This window comes from Salvelinus alpinus, chromosome 37, assembly GCF_045679555.1.
Source record: "Salvelinus alpinus chromosome 37, SLU_Salpinus.1, whole genome shotgun sequence".
NCBI classification, from domain to species: domain Eukaryota; kingdom Metazoa; phylum Chordata; class Actinopteri; order Salmoniformes; family Salmonidae; genus Salvelinus; species Salvelinus alpinus.
Window position 1 is genome coordinate 12,464,480 of NC_092122.1, and position 22,520 is coordinate 12,486,999.

Sequence of the window (22,520 nt, forward strand, 5' to 3'; positions counted from 1 at the left end):
TTTATCTGTGTACGCAGCTTCAGTGTATCCAAACTTTGCCTGTCTTTCTGTCTCTTTCTCTCCGCACAGAGGAACACCCTGAGATTATCTGGGACCCTTGGAAATGTTGCCATACATAAATCCTCTCTACCGGGTTGCTTATCGTTCTTAACTGTAATTATTAACAGCAATTATGATGCAGTCGTCACACGCCAGCCCTGCCTTATCCTTGACCATTGTTCTTATTGATAAATGCCCTGGCACAGTGCCTCAACTTTCAATGATGACTGAGTGTGTCTGAGATCCCCACTTATGGGCAGGGTGGGGAGGACTGGACAGTGGTCGTGGCTGTACACTGGAGATCAGTGGACGTTTCGTGGTAGAGGTTCAGGTTCAAGGTTGAGGTTAAACATGGATGAATATGATGAGGGGTAGCAGTACTACTATACAATAATATCCCGCTCTCAACTTTCAAACTGGCTAATGTTGTGAGATTCATTGTAGCGACACAGAAGGGATATTACTGTTCATCTGGGGTTGGGGTGTCAGTGCAGGGGATGTCTTGTTGTACTTAACAGTAGGTCTTACATGAAGCCTATCTAAAGCACACATCTGAAGAAATTCAAGAATAACAATGTAAAAATATAATAGTAATTGTTTTGTCCGGACTGTTATGGCCCAATTTCATCATATCTACAGTACATGCTGACCCCTTGTGTCAAACAAAGGCCTACAGCATACCTATTTGCAGCCTATCTATATACACCATACATCAGGGGTCCTTAATTACATTCAGACACAGGACTATTTATTCTTGAGTGAATGGTCGGGGGCCTGGAACATAGTCATAAATAATTTGTACACTGCAAATTTACCCAAAGAAGCCCAAACAGATTTAGTATTTGACAAAAACAGAATCATTTCAAACCTTGATTACATTGGGATACGATCACATATGCCTCTCTATTTATGCATGGGAATACTTGGGAACAGATTTCCTAACCACAGGCGGAATGAAATATGAAAACATATTATATTGACCCAGATCTTGTTGCGTGACCAGTTGATAAGCTACAGGTATCTCTGCTTTATGTTATCATCACAGTTTTATCACAGCAAAATAGTACATGTTTTTGTTGGCTTTCAATGCTGCATTCCAGTCAAGTGAAAATAGCATGTCTGTGGGAATGACCTCATAGGTGTGTGTGTGTGTGTGTGTGTGTGTGTGTGTGTGTGTGTGTGTGTGTGTGTGTACAGTATGTGCATGTGTGTGGAGGGCAAGGTTACTTAATTCTCTGTTTTTCTTGTATATTTATGACTTACAGTACCCGAAGAAACATATTTGGGGTGTATGTTTCACAGGTTGATGTTTATTGTCATGAATATTGCCCTGAAGTCAGAACCGAGCGATTTCCTCTAGATGGGCAAGCTGCAAAGTCAAAATTGTCTATATTGTAAAAATCCATGAAAACAAAAATTATATTTTTGGTCTTAATTTAAGGTTATGGTTAGGCATTACTGTTAGCAGTGTGGTTGAGGTTAGGGTTAAGGTTATGGTTAGGTTTCAAATCTGATTGTATGACTTTGCGACTTTGCCAGCTAGTGACCACTAGTGCCTCCAGAACAAAAAACGCTAATCTGCGTCTGTTTTGACCTGCTCATGTTTTTGTTTATATTTAATCAAGATAGTCTCCTAAATCAAAAGAAGCACATCCTCATATTAACATGATTAATTGTTGCTGCCTCGTCATGCTATTATGTTCTGTTTGTGTAACGGTTTTCTTCCTGGGATGAAGGAGAGGACCAAAACGCAGCGCGGCTAGTGTTCAACATATTTAATAAAGAATGTGTGAACACTACAAACAACAAAAACAATAAATGTGAAAACCGAAAACAGTCCTATCTGGTGCAGAACACAAACACAGAGACAGGAAACAATCACCCACAAAATCCCAACACAAAACAAGCCTCCTATATATGATTCTCAATCAGGGACAACGATTGACAGCTGCCTCTGATTGAGAACCATATTAGGCTGGACACAGAAACAGACAAACTAGACACACATAGAATTCCCACCCAGCTCACGTCCTGACCAACACTAAACAAGCAAAACACATAAGAACTCTGGTCAGGACGTTACAGTTTGTTATAGATCGGGCCTTTGTTCTTCAAGGCTTTGACATGTGTGTTGTCAGATTTCTAATGGCCGATGAAGGCTGGATCGCTCCGTTAATGACTCCAAGGACAAACAGTTTCCACTGACTCCCTATTACTGCCCTTTCCACTCATAAAGGCAGATTAAAGAAAAGAACGGTCTCTCACAGAGTAAGGTGAGCTGAGTGACTTGGTTGTGACCTATTTTGACAGTGATGTGATTGAGGTATGTGATTTAGGTATGTGAAGAATTACTAATATAACTGTTTAATAACTATTTGTGATGGTCTGTTTGCATTTTAGGTTTTTGTGTGTAGGTTCTTGCAACTATGTAAGTAATTTAAAAGTACAAATATTGTTGATTCGTCATATATGAATACAATTGGCTTGTACGACAGTACAATAAAGTACATTAAATAAAGTACAATAAATAAAGTACAATAAATAAACATGTCTCATATATGAATGAACATACCTTTCCATGTATCATTTAGTGAGTATTCAAATAGTCTGTAAATCATTAAATCAATTAATCACTCCTGATATGAGCTTGGCATGGCCTACACAACATAATAATAACTATAGAACAACCAATAAACAGTGTGTAGCGCTTATCGTCTGGAGGAGAAGAAGAGGACCAAGGTGCAGCGTGGTAAGTGTTCATATAATTTAATAAAATATGCAACACTAAACAAAACAAAACAACAAACGCACAGTCCTGAAGGGTGACACAAACACTAAACCGGAAACAACCACCCACAAACACAGGTGGGAACAGGCTACCTAAATATGATTCTCAATCAGAGACAATGATAGACAGCTGCCTCTGATTGAGAACCATATCAGGCCAAACACACAGAAATACAACACAAGGACAACATAGAACACCAGACATAGAATGCCCACCCAAACTCACGCCCTGACCAACCAAAACCAGATCCATAAAAAGGATCTCTAAGGTCAGGACGTGACACAGTGCGATAGTATTCAGCAGAGAAAACTGAGAACCTTTAACATTGTGATGATAAACACTTGGGCTTGGGAGAGAAACTTAGCAAAACAACGATGTATGTCAGGTTGTCCCCAGGAACAGGTTCCATATGGGAGAATCCTAGCAACTATAGCACCTACTAGAATGTGCTGAAGATTAAGGGTGTTTCTACAACGTAGACTTTAAAGCCAAGTAATAAATATCTACAGTCACAACCACCGGTGGAGATTAGAACACAATAAGCCCATCTTCAAGACAGAATTATTTAACAATCTCACACCCAAGACATGGTTTATAAAGTTAACAGTTGCTGTTAAATATGAATTACTGATAATATAATCATAATTTTCATCGTGATGCCATGAAAGCAGATCCGGTGATAGATGCTCTAAGCCCCATTGATACCTGGCACTGACATGAGTCCTTTGTTCTGATCTTGTCAACATTCTGATTGTGCCCATATTTCCAGAAATGTGTCTACACATGTCATTAAAATATGTCTGTTACCTGTCCCCTGTGTCTGCATTGTGACCAAATGTTCTGGTTCCTTCCTTTATGTAAATGATTTTACAGCTATTCTTTCAAAATGCTAATCATTTATTTATTGTTGGACACATATTGATGTAATCAGTCAACGGTGCCACCTGTCAATGATTTCATAGGGCGGGAAAAATTATGATTACATTGTTTCTGTCCAGATCTGTCTACACTTGTAAGATACCCAGACCCAATGTGTGTCTGACTACCAGAGGTGGACAGGATGATATGATCACAATCAGATCACAATGTGTCTTTTGATTTTCTACACCTGTCTAAAAAATGTGGGCACAAACAGAACTTAGACAAGATCAGGACAAAGCTAGAACCAGGTATAAATGCGGCTATCTGTCACGCCCTGACCTTAGTTATCTTTGTTTTCTTTATTATTTTGGTTAGGTCAGGGTGTGACGAGGGTGGCATGTGTGTTTTTTGTCTTGTCTAGGGGTTTTATATATCTATGGAGTTTTGGTATTGTATAGGGTTTATGTATGTCTAGGTGTGTGTAGTTAGTCTAGGCATATGTAGGTCTATGGTGGCTTAGATTGGTTCCCAATCAGAGGCAGCTGTTGATCGTTGTCTCTGATTGGGGATCCTATTTAGGTTGCCATTTCCAGTTTAGTTTGTGGGTTATTGTCTTTGTGAAGTTGCATGTATGCACTCTTTGTTTATAGCAGTCACGTTTTGTGTTTATTCGTCGTTCATTAAAAGTATGTATTCACATCACGCTGCGCTTTGGTCTCCTCACTACAACAATCGTGACACTATCGTTTCACAATCATTAAGAATGGAGCAACCTGTACATACTGAAACAGTAACCTGCTTATAGATAGAACACCTTGATCTAAATAGATACAACAGTCAAATAGTGAGGTAGTTGCTCACTGAAATAGACCGAATCTGATAAAAAGGTGTGTGTGAGTCTTACAGTAGTGACTACGTTAGTGACTGAACGGAAAGCAATACGTATTTTTAAAGCTGGCTTTACACTACTCAACCCACTGTACAAGTTCTTGCCTCTCCCATCTAGTAAGACTGTACTCCCCCAAGTGATAAAATGAAATATAACTCTTAAAAACAAGTGTTGAATATACCTTATTTGAGAAACATGTTCAGACTCACTAAGCCACTGTAGTCCAATGTGGTGAAGATTGAATGCCGTTTGTGTGTGTGTGTAAAGAGAATGTGTACCTACGGTGATATATGCCTTTACACAGTGCTTCAGTAGGCGCCAGATTTGAAAGCAAAGTAAACATCGTCCCACAGTTAGTAACACAGCACTATCAAGCTTACTTCACACTAACCCACACAGGAACATCAGGGGAAAACTAGGGCCGTAATCTGCACAAACAATTCATACCTCGCACATGGCCAGAGGCAGATAAGGATATTTTGATTGACTGGGAAAGGAAATATGACATTAAATGTAATATGCCACAAAGCTTTAAATGCTTGCAGTCCATATTTAGACATGATTAAAAGAAAAACAACTTTACAGTTCTGCTCTTGGTATTGCTAGTACACATTTTTTACAACAGTCTAGTCTGCCTTTTATTGCAGAGTTGATGGCTGAGAACGCAACGTTGCATCATTCATCTTAATGGCCTTAATAAAAAACAAACAACCAAACCCTTTAAACCAAAGAGGAAGAAGCGAAGCAAAAGGTTTTACTCCGCCAAAAATCTGTCCCTGAAAATAAACCAATGAAGTGAGGAATTTGTGTATCGAATTTGGTCAACAAAAAATAGAATTGATAATTTGCTACGTGACGCTTATTTGATTGAATAGAAGTTTCATAATGGTTAGAATGCAAGCTACGCAAAAACAACTTTATATCGGAGTTGTGCCTGTTGTCAGAGATAGATAGACTCATCATGGATATTAGTATGGACATTGCCATTGAGGGCTTTCACCATTTTACAGTAATCAACTGGGTGGGGATTCCTACGAGTTGGGTTGCCTGGCTACCCAAACTCCTTGCTCCAGCCAAACGCTTACTCCACGCCCATGGATGTTATTTTCTTCTCTGAAAAAAATTGACTACTTTAAAATGGAGATAGCTTCAATGGCGCTGCCCATGCTGGTACAGACGCTATGATTGCACAGATACAAAGATGACTTTTCTATCTATCTCTATGGCCTGTTGTTCACACACTTATCTACTCTCTCATTGGCTAGAATGGTCTCACCTGATCTCGCCGCCTTCTGCCTGCCTTCCATCTTTGAGGACAAGTATTTCTATTGTTAGAGCAGTCACTTGAATATCTTGTCAATATAATAGACAATCTTTGTTTAAACACACTTCAACTCTTCCTGTATGACATCACTTCCTGTGCAGGGGATGGGTTGAGGAGAAGAAGTCTGTGAAGGGATCTGGGATGTAGTACCACTCTTGTTTCTGGACAAATAAAACAGAAGTGTCTCTTCTTCCCTCTTCCAGGTTTAGCCGAGGTCCTCTGATGTCCCTTCCGCCGCACGGGAGTGCCCATCTCGGGAGGGAGGAAACTGAGTGTTTATAACACAGATCAACTGCGACTGCACGGATGAGCAGGACTTCTGTGTTTATAAATTTGTTCTTCTGAAAGCCCTCGACACATACACAAACAATGGTCCTGTTGTTGAAATGCGCACAAGGAAAAGGACATGCATAACTCCTGTTGTTGTTTTTCCCTATTTATATTATTACACTTGTAAAGGAGAAGGGCCTTGACATAGCAGAGAGTTTACAATAATACAAATCAGTTTATTATTCATTGATATAATTAAGACACTTTACGGTTGTTAAAGAGAGATATCAATGATCGGCTGCCTCAAATCACCCTCTTAGTCCACTCCAAAGTCCAAAGTTACACTCAGTTGGCTAAGAGCAGCTTCCCCTGAGTTTGAGCCGTAGTCTGGGGAAAATCCATTGTCAGTGTCCCCTGATTTGACCGTGGTCCCTTATGGAAAGTAATTTATACTGGTTGATCCTCCGTTCACAGAGAACACAGATACAGGGTCAGCTCTTCTGCGTATCTGTGTTAGTTGGAGAGTCCATGGATTGCCTATGGATGAGCAGAGAGTCTCGGATGAATAATGGACAACATTATGGCTGTCAAACATTCTGATGTGATTGACAATAAAAGAGAATGGAGTGATGAAAATAGTTCTCACTCTATGCTGGTTGTCATAGGTCTCAATCAGGTCCTCTTCCTCAGTGAAAGGCGGTGGCTCCTTGCAATCCTGCATTAGAGAAAGCTGGGCACAGACAAAGACAAGATGGCTAGGTTAATAGTCTTTAGTCAGTTGTTTGAGCATCAATTCAAATCAGAGAATAAACCACTGATTTCCGGGTCCCTCACCCCCTCAACCATGGCATCCTGCATGCTCCCATTGGCTGTCTCCAGTTTGATGAAGAGGATGGCGTCGTGGACAGAGAGAAAGAGGAGATCTCGTGTCACCTCCTCATCGAAGAAGGCCAAGGCTTCCATTTTCCGTACAATTTCATCTGGAGTGTTAGATGCCAGTTAGAGAGACCAATAACAACAGCAAAGAACCCAATGCAGAAGGCAGAGCTGTCCAGTGCTGAAACAGACTGGCACAGACACCACCAGTTATCAGAATGTGAACCTCCAAGGCCAACCAAACACAACCATTATTATGGTTATTATTATTATTTTAGGGCGGCAGGTAGCCTAGTGGTTAGAGCATTGGGCCAGTAACCAAAAGGTTGCAGGATCGAAACCCCGAGCTGACAAGGTAAAAATCTGCCATTCTGCCCCTGAACAAGGCAGTTAACCCACTGTTCCCCAGTAGGCTGTCATTGTAAATAAGAATTTGTTCTCAACTGACTTGCCTAGTTAAATAAAGGTAAAATATGACATGGACATTTTGATAGTACAATCTGCTTTTAGTTCATTCTAATCCGCTTGGCAGCATTGAACAAACATTTCACAGCAGAATTCTTTGTAAGAAAGTGATAGCACTGTCCCAATAACACTGTTTACTATGCTCAAGACTTTAAATAGTGACATATACTGTATTTTTTTATCCCAAACCGTACCGTCACAGCCTGCGATGTAGACATTGACTCCGATGCGTAGGAACTCTTTAATGACCTGTAGAGGACAGAGATATTTTAAGTAGTATTCTGAGGTTGTTGAACCGGGGAGAACCACCCTCCTCAGTGAATTTCAAAAGAATAAAAATAGAGAAACATTAAAAAAAGTTCTCCTTTTTACATAAAACTATACTAAAAGTTTTGAGAACGACACAAATATTAATTTTCACAAAGTTTGCTGCTTCAGTGTCTTTAGATATTTTTGTCAGATGTTACTATGGAATACTGAAGTATAATTACAAGCATTTCATAAGTGTCTAAGGCTTTTATTGACAATTACATGAAGTTGATGCAAAGAGTCAATATTTGCAGTGTTGACCCTTGCATCCTCCCTGGCATGCTGTCAATTAACTTCTGGGCCACATCCTGACTGTTGGCAGCCCATTCTTGCATAATCAATGCTTGGAGTTTGTCAGAATTTGTAGGTTTTTGTTTGTCCACCCGCCTCTTGAGGATTGACCAGAAGTTCTCAATGGGATTAAGGTCTGGGGAGTTTCCTGGCCATGGACCCAAAATATTGATGTTTTGTTCCCCGAGCCACTTAGTTATCACTTTTGACTTATGGCAAGGTGCTCCATCATGCTGGAAAAGGCATTGTTCGTCACCAAACTGTTCCTGGATAGTTGGGAGAAGTTGCTCTCGGAGGATGTGTTGGTACCATTCTTTATTCATGGCTGTGTTGTTAGGCAAAATTGTGAGTGAGCCCACTCCCTTGGCCGAGAAGCAACCCCACACATGAATGGTCTCAGGATGCTTTACTGTTGGCATGACACAAGACTGATGCTAGCGCTCACCTTGTCTTCTCCGGACAAGCTTTTTTCCGGATGCCGCAAACAATCGGATAGGGGATTCATCAGAGAAAATGACTTTACCCCAGTCCTCAGCAGTCCAATCCCTGTACCTTTTGCAGAATATCAGTCTGTCCCTGATGTTTTTCCTGGAGAGAAGTGGCTTCTTTTCTGCCCTTCTTGACACCAGGCCATCGTCCAAAAGTCTTCGCCTCACTGTACGTGCAGATGCACTCACATCTATCTGCTGCCATTCCTGAGCAAGCTCTGTACTGGTGGTGCCCTGATCCCGCAGCTGAATCAACTTTAGGAGACGGTCCTGGCGCTTGCTGGACTTTCTTGGGTGCCTTGAAGCCTTCTTCACAATAATTCAACCGCTCTCCTTGAAGTTCTTGACAATCTGATAAATGGTTGATTTAGGTGCAATCTTACTGGCAGCAATATCCTTGCCTGTGAAGCCCTTTATGTGCAAAGCAATGATGACGGCACGTGTTTCCTTGCAGGTAACCATGGTTGACAGAGGAAGAACAAGGATTCCAAGCACCACCCTCTTTTTGAAGCTTCCAGTCTGTTATTCGAACTCAATCAGCATGACAGAGTGATCTCCAGCCTTGTCCTCGTCAACACTCACACCTGTGTTAACGAGAGAATCACTGACATGATGTCAGCTGGTCCTTTTGTGGCAGGGCTGAAATGCAGTGGAAATGTTTTTGGGGGATTCAGTTCATTTGTATGGCAAAGAGGGACTTTGCAATTAATTGCAATTCATCTGATCGCTCTTCATAACATTCTGGAGTATATGCAAATTGCCATCATACAAACTGAGGCAGCAGACTTTGTGAAAATTAATATTTGTGTCATTCTCAAAACTTTTGGTCACGACTGTACAGTAGCATCAACAGCCAGAAGACAGCTGGACTTCAATACAAAACATTGAAGGCTCACAGTAATTATGACCATAGCCACAGGAAGTAGGGGTGCTGAGGGTGCTGCAGCACCCCCTGAAAAATCGGAATTAAAAAATATATATAAATAAAAATGTCCAGCACCCCCACCTCCAAACTACTTCCCACGGCTATGATTATGACAACTTCTGGAGGACGTCCTCCAACCTATCAGAGCTCTTGCAGCATGAAATCAAAGGATCAGAGAGTGAATCTAGTACTGAAAGCATAAGCTACAGCTAGCTAGCACTGCAGTGCATAAAATGTGGTTGATTCAAAGAGTAGTTGACTCAAAGAGAGAGAAAGACAATAGTTGAACAGTTTTGAACAAATTCATTTGTTTAAAAATTCAGGAGAAGCAAGAGAGAAAGTGATAGCAATATTCTATTGTATTTCTTTTCACTTTCACTAAGGTAGTTAATGCAGCTAGCTAGTTTAGCCTACTCAAACACTTAGCTCAAACAGAGAGGGATGCTATGTTAGCTAGCTGGCTATATCTATCAAACACTGGAACTCTCCAAGTCAAGGTAAGCTTTTGGTTTTATAAATGTATTGCCACCGGGGCCCACCGGTGTAACTGCTAAACTGCTTGCTGACTGTACACTGTACTTCATGATTGTAGCGGGTTTACTTACACTTTAGTTCTAGTAGCTATGTTGACTATGACGTTAGCTAATATGGTGACAATGATGTAGACTGTGTGTAACTGTTAGCGGTTATGATATGAAGGTTTGGCTTGGAAAGTTTTTTTTGCCTGGTCACAGATAGCTGATGTGTTGTGCACTGAAGTTCACAAGTGATGGGAAAAGGTGAGAGGAGGAGAGCGCATAGATGCGAAAAATAATTATACAATGGGCAAAATTGTCATGCATTTTTATTCGACTACTATTCATTCCAAAGATTCTGTTGAAAAACATTTCTTAAACGGAAGCAAATATAACAAAACAGGGATAAACATACCTGAATTGGTCCAAAAGGAACTAATTAGCAACTATTGGACTAATGAATACACTCTAAATCAGCGAGATGCATGCAAGAGTGTGCGATGCAGTATTGAATGTGTCATTGTCTGTCACCTTGATTACTCTCATTTCTCTCTCGACCAGTGCACCTGCATTGTAAACTGTCATTCGTAGGCTAGGTTGTAGCAACCTTATGATGGGGGTAGGGGAAATGTTAGTATCATGTAGCCTAAACTTATCGATATTACATTGAGCTGGGTGAATGGAATATGAATGGCAATCATCCAGTATGCTGTAATAGTAATATGGCCATGCTCCTAAAAAACATTTTGTCCTCCCTCATCTTAAACGTCACTGACCGCCACTGAACCATACAGAGGGTATTATTCCTTTAGTTGTGTCATTTGTGCATTGTCATGAGCTGGGGCACTGTGTATAAGCTGTGACATGATGCCTCGTCATACAGTAGATCACTAACTCAAATTATGTCAGAAAGATGACTCACTATAACACTGTAGTAAGGGATCTTTTGTCTTTGAATGAACTGTGGTCTGTAAAATCTATTCTGTAGAATATCATATGGATGGTACTAGTAGTAGAATCCGACCTACCAGTCTGAGGGACTTGACGGCCACCACGTCTAGGAAGGACACGGCTGAGAAGTCCAGTACCAGGCTGTGGATCTGGACCTTAGGTACCGACACCCTGACTGGCAGGTCCAAGGCCCAATCCACACGGACCTCCACCTCTGGCACAGGCCAATCCCCGTCCTCCAGCTGCCCGGACTCCCGCCCACTGTCCTGCTCGCTCTCGAAGCCCTTGTTGTCGACACCCAGGGAGACCTCGGATACCACCTCCCCGGTCTGGGTGAACAGAGGTTCAACCAATCAATCAATCAATAAGTCAAATGTATTTCCACAACCTATCTTAAAATCCTAACTGGTTACCAGGTACTGTGCTCACTTTACAGAGCAAAACTAAATGAGTGCAAAGGATTGAAAGGAGACTGAAAGATGGAATTTCCCTGTTTCAAAAGATTCTGAGCTGAACAGACGAATGTTATCAATAATCAGATTGTATCGTACCTCTGTCGCCCTCAGTTTCCCTTTCTTTATGAGTTTGTGAATCTTCTTGAGGGCCTTATTCCTCTTCTTGAACACTCTGACAGAGTCAAACCCCACCTGCATGTCAAAGGTCAAATGCACAACAAACTTTAATCTTGCCTGCTTGCCTGCCTATCCACAATCTATACAATGTCAAGGGGAAATATAATGAGCTCACTCACCGTGGCTCTCAATCGCTCTTTGAAGTAGTCAATGTTGGCAAAGTAGATGGGAGCATTGCACTTAAAAATCTTAATTCCGGGAACTTCTGCAATCTGACAGAGGAAGGCCTCATTATTGCATTTATTTCTGGCATCCATTTATGGTATATATTAATTAGAGTTCAAACATATCAGATGTCTTACATTCTTGTAGTCTTTCATGTTCCTGTATATGTTTGTGCCGGGTATGTTTCCAAGTGTAGAGCATGCAGGACTATGGATGAGGAGGAACAAATATGTTTTATAAATAAAATATATTTTTCTTAGTGCCATCCTAATAATTTCTATTTTGTAGACAGAAAATATAAATAATGACAGTTTAAACTAGGACATATCAAGCATATCCTAGAATCTCTTATCAGTTATTTGTAATGCTTATTTGTTTTATGTTATACATCAGTGGGTTTGGGAAAGGTGATATTTCTAATGACACGAGCAGAAGACTTCAAAGCCATCCCAATAGCCTTTGATTACAGAAGAGGCCTGCTCAGTGTTACTCATAGTCTCGCCGACTGATGTTTATAGACTCTTATCTACACAGCGGTGAAGAGCACGTGGTCAAACACGCGAGCCAGGAAAATCTTTTGATTTTCTGATTTAGGGTTAATGGTTTTATAATACAGGGTAAATACTGTAGTGTACACAACAATATCTACATCAAAATATGACATCTAATCTAGGCCTTCACAGAATGCATCTAGTAATGTATGTGATTGGTTCCATTGCAGTGTGTTATGTGTAGGTGTTATGTGTCACTCACAACTGTGTCCGGACCACCACAGTTCCCATCTCAAACACCAGGCCAGCCAGCAGTCCCACGTCTAGTCCCAACACCACAGAAGCCAGGCAGGTCGCCAGCCAGATGAACTTGGAAAATAACAAGTTTCAGTTTTAACTTACGATGAGATCCAGCAGAGAAAGTCCTAGTACAATTGTTACGTTGAAGTGAAATACAGTGGATTGGGTGACATCAACACACTACGGCATCTTTACTGCCAGTGATTACATGTATAGTTATTCCATGTATACCAAGTTGATCATGCTTTCATGTCATCTACTTCAGGGGATTGAAAGTGGATGGTGCTCTACACTGTTGCTGAGTGTCAGTGTTACTCACACAGTCTGCTCTGTTCTGTCTCCACAGTGTGGGCACCTCTGTCACCTGCATGAACATTCCTTTCAGGTTGGCGATGACGATGGCTGCCAGCACTGACTGTGGGACCAATACAGAGTTGGATCAGTGTGTTAGTCTACAGTAGGTATTCCCAAACTGGTATGCGCAATGCCGTCGGGGTTACGTCAAATAACCTTTTTCAAACAGTACATTTATATTTTCCAACAGGGCTATACATTTGGGTGAGTTTTTTTTCTCGTCTGAGTAGCCTCGTTTCACTGCCAAAAATAAAATTAAACCATTTAGTGTTCAGCGAAATAACAACACAACGTCAAATACAGGTAGCCTAGTCAAATAATTAACATCCAATTACATTAACCAAAAGGTTGCTAGATCGAATCCCCGAGCAGACAAGGTAAAAATCTGTTGTTCTGCCCCCGAACAAGGCAGTTAACCCACTGTTCCTAGGCCGTCAAGTGTAAATAAGAATTTGTTCTTAACTAATTTGCCTAGTTAAATAACGGTTTTAAAAAATAAATAATAATAATAATAATAAACCGTTACTCTGTCGCGGGAAACCTTCACTGTTGTGCAGACATTTAGAAACGAAACATGACAATTTGAAAAATAAGCCACGGAAGTTTTTGGAGCGAGAATAAAGACGACTTTTGAGTATTAAGACATGTATAAAAGCAACAGATACCATTAATAAGAAGGGTCTAGAAGTGTCTTATATGGTGAGCTACCGAGTGGCTAGGACTGGCAAGCCCCATACTATTGTGGAGGACTTAATTCTTCCTGCTGCCGCGGATATGCCTGGGACAATGCTGGGGGAAAAGGCCCAAAAAACGATACAGACAATGCCTTCATCAAACAACACTGTTTCACAACACATCAGTGACACGGCAGGAGATGTTTTGAAACAATTCCTGCTTTGCATACACGCCAGTGAATTATATGCGTTATATCTGGATGAGTCTAGACGAGCTTAAAGTTTTATTTTCTGACCCTAATTTTCACTTGTCTGACCGCTTGCTTGCTGACCGCTTAATGACGAGTTTCTCACACGACTGTCCTATCTGGGTGATGTTTTTTCTCGCCTGAATGATCTGAATCTAGGACTACAGGGACTCTCCGCAACTATGTTCAATGTGTCCGGGACAAAATTGAGGCTATGATTAAGAAGTTGTAGTTCTTTTCTGTCTGCATTAACAAGGACAACAAACAGATCTTTCCATCATTTCTTTTGTGTGCAAATGAACTCAAGCTTACGGACAATGTCAAATGTGATATAGTTAAGCACCTGAGTGAGCTGGTTGTGCAATTACACAGGCACTTTCCCTAAACGGACGACACAAACAACTGGATTCGTTATCGCTTTCATGCCCTGCCTCCAGTCCGCTTACCGATATCTGAACAAGAGTGCCTCATCGAAAATGCAACAAGCGGTTCTGTGAAAAATGAATTTAATCAGACGCCACTGCCAGATTTCTGGATAGGGCTGCGCTCAGAGTTTCTTGCCTTGGCAAATCGCGCTGTTAAGACACTGATGCCCCTTGCAACCATGTACCTATGTGAGAGTGGATTCTCGGCCCTCACTAGCATGACAACTAAATACAGGCACAGACTGTGTGTGGAAAATGATTTAAGACTGAGACTCTCCAATACAACCCAACATTGCAGTGTTATGTGCATCCTTTCAAGCACACCCTTCTTATGAATCTGTGGTGAGTTATTCAACATTTTTGATGAATTAATAAGGTTTTATATGAAAGATGGTTAAATAAAGAGCAAAAGTATTGATTATTATTATATTATTATTTGTGCCCTGCTCCTATAAGAGCTCTTTGTCACTTTCCACGAGCCGGGTTGTGACAAAAACTCATACTCATTCTTATGTTTAATAAATGTATCGTATAGTGTGTGCGTGGCAGGCTTACAATGATGGCAAAAAAACAACATTTGAGAGTGCGCTGACCCTGGTGCTAGAGAAGGTACGCAGCTGGAGGTTGAATGTTTGAAGGGGTACGGGACTTTAAAACAGTTTGGGAACCACTGGTCTAGAGCAATCCCATTTCACACTCTGCATTATCATTGGATGTGGTTGATGAGTTGACCCATTATACAGCTTGGATCTCTTCCTCACCTTCTGCAGGGGTTCCAAGAGGTTCCCGAGAGCCAGGATCACAATCATTACCATCACAGCTGAGATTATACCAGCCACCTGTAAGAATAGTACACACGTTTGTAACGGCACCCTGTTATTGTGTGTGTGTGTGTGTGTGTGTGTGTGTGTGTGTGTGTGTGTGTGTGTGTGTGTGTGTGTGTGTGTGTGTTTCTTGCCTATAAGTACTGTATAGTGTACCTGACTCTTGCCGCCGGTGCTCTCCTGTACAGCAGTGCGGGACAGTGCAGTGCTTGCCACAAAGCCGGAGAAGCAGCCACAGAACACATTACTGAACCCGAACGCTATCAGCTCCTAGGACACACAGGGAGAGAGCCTGGTCAATCTACTGCAAATGATACATGGAGCATCGCACACGTTACAGCTGAGAAACCAGTGTCAATCTACAAATGTTGTTCTTGAACATACTGTACCGGTGCTGCAGTGACATCTTAGAGACTAGGGCCTGATTTAGAAAACATTTGCATTGGTGCTAATTTGCAACATACAAATCCGGTTTTGGTAGGGAGTGTTGAGTTACTGTAAACCCATTGAACGAAGCATTTAAGTGATAGTTAACTATAAAAACCAACACAGTGTTTTAGTGGTGTCCGACTATGTGTGTGTTTGTGTGGAGTGACTCCAAAAAATTGATATTGGACACAATGCTCACATTGCTTCAGAGAGACATTAGGAAGGTCATATTAAACTCTTGGTTATAGACACTCTTACATCCCAGGTCGACTCTTGCAGTGTGAGAGAAATTCTGCTTGGGGAAAGAACTTGATTGGCAGGAAGTTTGGAATGTACCACACACACACAAGCATACACACCTGATTGCCATCGATGGTGTAGTCGTGTTTTGCAGCGTAGACCTTGGCCACAGAGACAGCTACTGCATAGCCCACTACCGCTGTAGAGAAACTGGAGCCCAGAATGTTCCACAGCAGCTCTGTGTTGGGAGGCTGAGCTGGAGCAAACCTGTGGGACAAACACCTAACAAGTTATATTGGAAAACATAATATATTTTACAGTTTTGATATTGTGTTTGATTTAGGAAGTGTACAGTAGCCAATTTTAACTGAATTTAACTCATATTGTTGTTTAAATAGTCTTTCAGTTATGTTTGGTATTGTTGGGAATGTTTCTCCATGCCATTTGTTAATGTTATTGTTGGAACCATTTGTTAATACTCTGACGGTAACAATACAAGCCAAGTTGGTCTGGTTTGGATAGCGCCTGCTGAATGACTTAACGAGGATGACCATAAGATTCTAAGTCTGTCAATAAAAAACTCCAGAACATCCTCTGCTTTGGGGACAGGAAACAGGAAGTGCCACAGGAAGGGCTCTCACCCCCTGGGGATGCTGTGCACAATGCTGGCACCGTAGCGAGACTCCAGCTCGATGGCGTAGGAGATCCCAGCGGCAACCACGGTCTGGGAGAGAGGGGGGTGGATTGGGGTGGAGATAGAGACAGTTGGACACAGGAGAGGTGAGACATGATGGTTTACTGTACACTTAAACATGTATCACACATGTAACACACACATATGGGACACAGTAGATACGTACATACACAGTAATTTCATCTTTAGGTTATAGTTATTTTATCACAACAAATGGTGTAACTTTGTGGTGAAGTTCTAAAAACACCTCATTAATAGATAGTAGTCCATAATGTCCTCAGAATTTTCCGTAGACCCTATTACATGTTTGGATATTCTGCATTTTATAGAATCTCAAACACTGATCGTTATCATTTCACAACAGTAAAATATTGACTGTGAGCCATTCCACTTCCTACCACAATCACTTCGATGGGGATGGGGACGGGAATCTTGTGCCGGAATTTGGAGTTGACCTCTTTTACAGCCATGACGATGACAATGGTGAGCAGCCCGGCCACCAGGTCAGCTCTGTTGGTCTGTCTGATGTTGGTAAACACGTCGATGAGCGTCTAAACAGAACAATTGGTCATATTTGGTGATCTTTATGTCTGACACTATCCCTGAGATATGCATTTTGTTTAATGCAAAGTAGGCCTTCAAATGAACCTAGTTGGATAGAATGACCACTAAATCGAAAGCTCTTTCTTTGTAATTTTGTCAATAACCATGTGTTATTTGATGTAAAGAAAATTCTAGGCTGTTTTTTTCTTAATTCATTCTCCGACACTAACAGCCAATCAAAAGGAATCTAGACAGATGTCCTTCTACAGTGTGTATTAGAGTATCAGACCCTCACGTAGAGGATGGAGAAGCAGCCGCTGTGGTTGTTAGTGGGGACGGAGAGGACTATCTTCAGCTGGGAGATGAGGACGTGGAAGGCAGCAGCTGTGGTGAAGCCGCCCACCAGGGGGTCTGACAGGTAACGGACCAGGAAGCCCACCTGGAGCAGCCCCATTACCACCTGTATGGGGAGGAACACCTGGTCACCATGGAGATACAGTAGACCATATGACTTGACCAGCAAAAACTCTGGATCCAAGTTAAAGGCTATCAGGGCTCAGAGTTGTTCATCAAGACCTTATATTAATATGAACAAGATGATGTCAGATCATTGTGGGATATCAATGTCTTCCTCTTTGCACTGAATCTTTAACTCAATAATTACCTGGAACAGCCCGACCAGCACAGTCATGGAGGACGCCACCATGATCCTCTGGGCCTCCATAGCCTCCACGTCCACCACAATCCCATCAGCCTCGGTTCCATTCATACCGGTGCCATTCCCAGGAAGCAGGAAGTGGTCATCGGGGGCGAGGGTCAACACGACAGAGCCTACCATTAGACAGGTGACAGGGAACGGACCTGAGGGGTGGAGAACAGGCAAGGGAGACACCTGATAAGTGCATGCGCAATTGATGCCAACTTTGTAAATGCATTGTTACATATTTGACTACGTCTCTGCCTCATTCATTAAACGTCCAATCACAGGAGATGGATGAGTTCATTAGTCATTGGTCAATGGTCAGTCCAGGTGTCAGTCAGGTGGAGGGGTGGGCCCTACCTACAGAGATGTGTCTGGAGGTGCCCAGCAGGAAGTAGGTGAGGATGGGGAAGAAGGCAGAGTAGAGTCCATAGACTGGAGCCACGGACACAAGCAGGGCATAGGCCAAGCCTGAGACACAAGGAAATAAACCACAGAAAATGAGCAGTGTTTGTCTTCTCACGTCTGTATGAGAATTGACGAGGGGCAACTGCAGCCTGACATGTTCACTCTGTCAAGATTGATGACTTTCAGTTTCAACAACCTGTTATTTCAAAGAGCGCTAAACAAAACTGTCTAAGCATGAAATGGTTCAAAGCAGCTTGCCATGGGTGATTACAATAGTGAGGAAAGAACGCCATTTGGTCACACTGGATAATCAAAAAGTAGCTTTTTGTGGAATCTACACATCGACTACAGTTGGTTTAGAGAAAACTGGGACGCACACCTTGTAAGCTGCACACCAGACCAGTGCTAACACCAGAGATGACATCACTGGGAAGCCACTCTCTTATTGGGTATCTGGAGAGCCAGTCAATGACAGGAAAGACTCCTTTCACAACCTTCAGGGCCTGTCTACCTGAGCAGCTGCATTGGAAAAAACACATATTTAATGTCAAACATTATTACAGTCAGCATAGATACAGACAGACATATTCACTTCTCACAGACCAAACATACAAAATGTTGCCTGTTTTCCTTTCAGTAAGACTATTAAAACCTTGTCCAAACTGACCCACAGGTGCGGCTGAGTCTGTCCCTCAGGGTCCTCTCCTCCCGGGCCTGCCTCTTGTTGTCCTCCTCAAACGTGGGGTTGGAGTAGATGGGTCTGGACACGGTGTATGGGTACAGGTTCTCTGGAGGGAGGGCATCCATACCGCTCCGACTGCTGAGGAGACAGACATGATGGCGACCAGTGAGCACCAGTGCCTTCCCTTATGAAGTGTAAACATCTTGAGTTAGAAAGAGTCTCTGGAGATTTGCGTGACAGAGAGATATACAATGGGATATCTTTATTAAGAGCTGTCATTTTATTGTGAGGAACTGCAGTTTTATCCGATTTTTGTCCTCTGTTATGTGAGTGATCTTAGAGTCCTATTCAATCAAACCTGGCACTTCCAGGGTATTGAGAAAGCCTGTTTGAATGTATATGCTGTTCTCACTTTTATTTCTCTCTGCTTGTCACCATATCTTTTGGGGAATGGCACACATAGCCAGCCAGTGAAACCTTTGCTTTATCTTATCAAGTGTGAATTATAATGACACAATGATTTTGTGACAATTAAAAAAAAGTAGGGACCCAATATAGTGACTGCAGAAAAAACAGGTGTCAGATTTAGCTGGGGAGCTTCCTCCATGTTTTTATCTAAGAGGCAATTTGATTTGTATCTTTCCAAAACAGTCAATAGAATATAATTCATTACATGATGTCTGAGCTTATCACCTTATCACTCTAAGGTCAAAGGTCAAAAACACAAACAGACTATAATTTAGGCACAGTCATGTTAGGCTATAGTATCCATGATTTCTATAGTAGATTTAAAAAAATAAAAAATAATTCACACCTTGTGATGTTATTCAGGTTCTTTGAGAGGAATACTCCCTCATACATGGTGTCATTGATTGCTCCAGAGTGTTACAATGGGACAGTTGGGCAATGTTTGGGTCATAAGATCTCTCTCTGTGTCTTTGACCCAGTGCTTCTACACCTGCATTACTAGCTGTTTGGGGTTTTAGGCTGGGTGTCTGTACAGCATTTCGAGATATTAGCTGATGTACGAAGGGCTATATAAAATAAAATTGATTGATTGATTGATAGTACTGCTTGTTGGGTTTCAGCATCGCACCATAGCCAAGAGCATCCTTAGCTTGATCTCACCCCAAAGCTGTCACTAAGGAACAGGGTTACCAACGACATAGCGGTGCCAGGCTAAGAATACATCCAAAACACAGCCTAGCCTAGCCTAGCCTAGCCTAACTAGGGTCAAATCTGGGGAAAGCTAACCACAGTTAGGAAATGTATTTTTTAAAGCACATGTTAGTCTGCGAGTGAATAAGATACACTTTTATGACACAGGAAAACACTGGATGGCCGGGTGGCGGTGGGTCTGATATTCTACACCTAATATGACACCAGAGGCTTGAGTGAAAGATGAGTTTGTGTTCAACACAGAACAAACTCTCTCTTTCATTAACTGTATATTTACAAGTCAGTGGATCAGAGCCAGAGTTGGGGGCTTGTCACCCAATCAAAACCATTGTAATCACTTTGAATAAAAGGATCAGCTAAATGGCATATATTATTGTAATTGTTATATAAAGGCCACCACCACAGGGCTTTCAAAAGGTGCACTACAGACCAACTTAGATATCCTTCTTTGATAACCTCTAATCATTTTAATTCAGTGTTCTATTTTAGGATATTACTTTCATTATTTTCTGATTATGTCTGAAGAACTGTGTTCACAATTTGACCATGATGTTTGTCCATTTTGTTTTGCTGTTGGATGACCACACAGTTGCATAAATATTTACAAATCCATGAGTCACAAATTACAACATAAAAAAAAGAAATTATACTTCTACAAAAGTATTGTGTCATAATCACTTACTGGATCTCCTTGGGTAGTTGTTCTATATTCCAGAATGTTGCTCCTTTTCAGAAGTGAATAGCAAAAGTACATCCCACGAATTGACCACAAACATTACACATCCTCTTACAAACGGTCTAGGACTAATTCTTCAATGTCATACTCTCCTTCTCTCTCTCTCTCTCTTTCTTAGAGCCCCATCCCTGTGTGTGTTTGTGTTTAAGGCTTACATGAGGGTGGGGGCCGGGGGGAGTTGGGGAGCAGAGGGGTAAGGGGTATGTGTGTCTGAGTGTTGCCGGTGGAGGAAGCACAAGGGAGCTATAGAATCTACAGAGCCCAACCGAAAATTCTGCCAAGGGTGGCTGTGTGTGTGTGTGTGTGTGTGTGTGTGTGTGTGTGTGTGTGTGTGTGTGTGTGTGTGTGTGTGTGTGTGTGTGTGTGTGTGTGTGTGTGTGTGTGTGTGTGTGTGTGTGTGTGTGTGTGTGTGTGTGTGTGTGTGTGTGGGGGTGTGGGTGTGTGTGTGTGGGGGTGTGTGTGGGTGTGTGGGTGGGTGTGCATCTATAGTTCATGTTGACCTGTGGAGGTGTAACTGATTACTGAAAGTGGGACTGAATGCACTGAACGTTATTTGACCCTGTCCTTAGCACAGAGTGTTCAGTAAGGTCCCTCACCACTACCACACTAGAACATGAAACAGTGTGTAGACTATGTTACACATACAAGTATCATCACAGTGAACTTGATGCTCTTGTCTTGATTGTTTTCATGATAAGCCTTGAGCCAGTAAAGAAGCACTTTTCAGTCTGTCATAGAAGTTACTTGCCAAACGCTATGTTTTGATAAGATCAAATGGGTTTGTTTTGTGCCAAGCCCTGCTGTGTGTGTGTAAGTGTGTGTGTGTTATTTTCTGATTATGTCTGAAGAACTTTGTGCACAATTTGACCATGATGTTTTTCCATTTAGTTTTGCTGTTGGATGACCACACAGTTGCATTTTTTTTTTTTACAAATCGACATGTCACAAATGAAAACATTTAAAAAATCATTCTACTTCTACAAAAGTATTGTGTCATAATCACTTACCTGATCTCCTTGGGTAGTTGTTCTATATTCCAGAATGTTGCTCCTTTTCAGAAGTGAATAGGTTTGACCACAAACACTGCAAATGAAATATCCTCTCACAAATAGTCTAGGACCAATTATTCAATCTCTCTCTCTCTCTCATGGCACATTTCCACTGAGGATTTACTCCAATGTTTTACCCAAATGGCTCAGACTTTTCTGTTTCCCTCTATGCGGGCTGGCACCCATGTCTCACTGGGCCATGGCTTCGGTGGACCTGCTCTGACTTGGAGCCAAAGCAATGCCCTGGGTACTTTTCAGCTGTCATTTACATAACAATGGCTAACTGAACTTGAACACCTTCTCACAAAGCAACAGTCTTGAATGATACGTATGTTGTTGATTCTGCTCGCCACAAGTCTCTAGTGTCAAACTCCTGATGGAAACACTGGTGGTACCCTGCTGTGGGGGTAAGTCTAGATGGAAAAACCACCATTAGAGCCTCATCCCTGTGTGTGTGTGTGTGTGTGTGTGTGTGTGTGTGTGTGTGTGTGTGTGTGTGTGTGTGTGTGTGTGTGTGTGTGTGTGTGTGTGTGTGTGTGTGTGTGTGTGTGTGTGTGTGTGTGTGTGTGTGTGTGTGTGTGTGTGTGTGTGTGTGTGCGTCTATACTTCCTGTTGACCAGTGGAGGTGTGACTGATTACTGAAAGTGGGACTGAATACACTGAGCGTTACTGACCCTGTCCTTGGACAGACTGAACAGTGCTTCTTTACTGGCTCAAGGCCTATCATGAAAACAATGTCATTCCTTTTCCAGTATT

The 22,520-nt window shown here is 41.9% G+C and overlaps 1 protein-coding gene across 2 annotated transcripts; it reads right to left on the bottom strand.

Moving 5' to 3' along the window:
* Nucleotides 1–6,383: 6,383 nt before the first annotated feature.
* Nucleotides 6,384–22,133, bottom strand: LOC139565850 (pendrin-like). Of its 2 annotated transcripts, none has more exons than XM_071386473.1 (21): nt 21,723–22,133; nt 18,786–18,938; nt 18,498–18,637; nt 18,071–18,181; nt 17,675–17,871; nt 17,306–17,470; nt 16,866–17,018; nt 16,415–16,497; nt 15,893–16,040; nt 15,261–15,374; nt 15,042–15,119; nt 12,899–12,994; nt 12,542–12,648; nt 11,926–11,995; nt 11,743–11,835; nt 11,543–11,638; nt 11,069–11,320; nt 7,707–7,761; nt 7,006–7,151; nt 6,818–6,901; nt 6,384–6,708 (listed from the first exon to the last, which is right to left on the bottom strand). In XM_071386473.1, the coding sequence occupies exons 2-21, from the start codon at nt 18,923–18,925 to the stop codon at nt 6,685–6,687; spliced, it is 2,352 nt and encodes a 783-aa protein (XP_071242574.1). In that variant the 5' UTR covers nt 18,926–18,938; nt 21,723–22,133; the 3' UTR covers nt 6,384–6,684. The 2 variants fall into 2 exon arrangements, with proteins under 2 accessions (XP_071242574.1, XP_071242573.1); XM_071386472.1 differs by lacking the exon at nt 21,723–22,133 and adding an exon at nt 20,662–20,813.
* Between the last annotated feature and the right edge of the window lie 387 nt (nt 22,134–22,520).

Excerpts from the sequence above, each read along its gene's own strand:
- LOC139565850 (XM_071386473.1), bottom strand. The coding sequence starts at position 18,925 with ATGGATGCCCTCCCTCCAGAGAACCTGTACCCATACACCGTGTCCAGA. Across the intron at positions 11,996-12,541 it reads GTGGTGGTCCGGACACAGTT|TCCTGCATGCTCTACACTTG; the intron begins GTGAGTGACACA and ends CCTCATCCATAG. Across the intron at positions 6,902-7,005 it reads AGGATGCCATGGTTGAGGGG|CTTTCTCTAATGCAGGATTG; the intron begins GTGAGGGACCCG and ends GTCTGTGCCCAG.